This window comes from Limulus polyphemus, unplaced genomic scaffold (assembly GCF_000517525.1).
Source record: "Limulus polyphemus unplaced genomic scaffold, Limulus_polyphemus-2.1.2 Scaffold3760, whole genome shotgun sequence".
Taxonomy (NCBI): Eukaryota; Metazoa; Arthropoda; class Merostomata; order Xiphosura; family Limulidae; genus Limulus; species Limulus polyphemus.
This window is the reverse complement of record NW_013669370.1, coordinates 40,620-41,411: the sequence shown is the minus strand read 5'-3', so window position 1 is coordinate 41,411 and position 792 is coordinate 40,620. Positions and strand designations below refer to the sequence as shown.

The window sequence follows — 792 nt, the reverse complement described above, 5'->3', positions numbered from 1 at the left end:
ATATAAGTTTTTCTTCATTACACATTCAAGCCGTCTCCAGCCATTATTAAATAGTTGCTAAGTCTTTCATCATCTAAATAGATTTTATTTAAAATATTATCTTTTAAATCATCAATTTATTGCAGAATTAAAGAAGGGTTACAAAGCGCCACCTGTGAAAATGGTAGACCAATATAACCTGATGTGCCACATAATAGGACTGGAACCCTTGCCAAACAATGGATCCTGGGACATAATTCGACCAATGCTTTCTAATGCTCCAATTTCGGTGGTCTGATCACAGTAGTGACGTCATTTACAGTCATCTTAACGCATTTATTTAGCTTATGGCAAGGGTATTTTTGATAATAATATAATAAAAAAATTTAATCTTAACGTATTACAAATATATGAACAAATGTTATGTTTAATAATCAAATAATACTCGTATGAGTTTTAATTAACAATACTATCAAACGCTTTATACAAATATAGTAAACATGTATTGGTGTTTTTGTCTCGTATCCCAATATCGTAGACATCAAAATAATGATCGTTGTTTACTACATCAAATGTTAAGTTTGTAATATATCTTGGAAGTGTATATTTTATCATATTCAAATACTAAAAATATTTTAACAGTGTATACAAGTAATTAATACTGTCTTCGTAAACTTGCGATAAAAGTTATTGGTTTTGATTTAAAATCACAATCGTGTATACTTCACTTGGTTACAATATTACATTCCAGGAATTTCATGAATACTAACCAAAGTTATATACTATATTTTGTTTTCCACTTCTAAGGCATAC

At 28.7% G+C, this 792-nt stretch overlaps 1 protein-coding gene across 1 annotated transcript in view; it reads left to right on the top strand.

The window, feature by feature from the left end:
• Nucleotides 1-317, top strand: part of LOC111088433 (ectonucleotide pyrophosphatase/phosphodiesterase family member 6-like) — a 3,140-nt gene extending 2,823 nt beyond the window's left edge. Inside the window, exon 3 of the mRNA XM_022398546.1 lies at nucleotides 126-317. Within this exon, the coding sequence (XP_022254254.1) occupies nucleotides 126-277 (152 nt within the window). The 3' untranslated portion in view covers nucleotides 278-317. The remainder of the gene's footprint in view (nucleotides 1-125) is intronic.
• The last annotated feature ends 475 nt before the right edge of the window (nucleotides 318-792 follow it).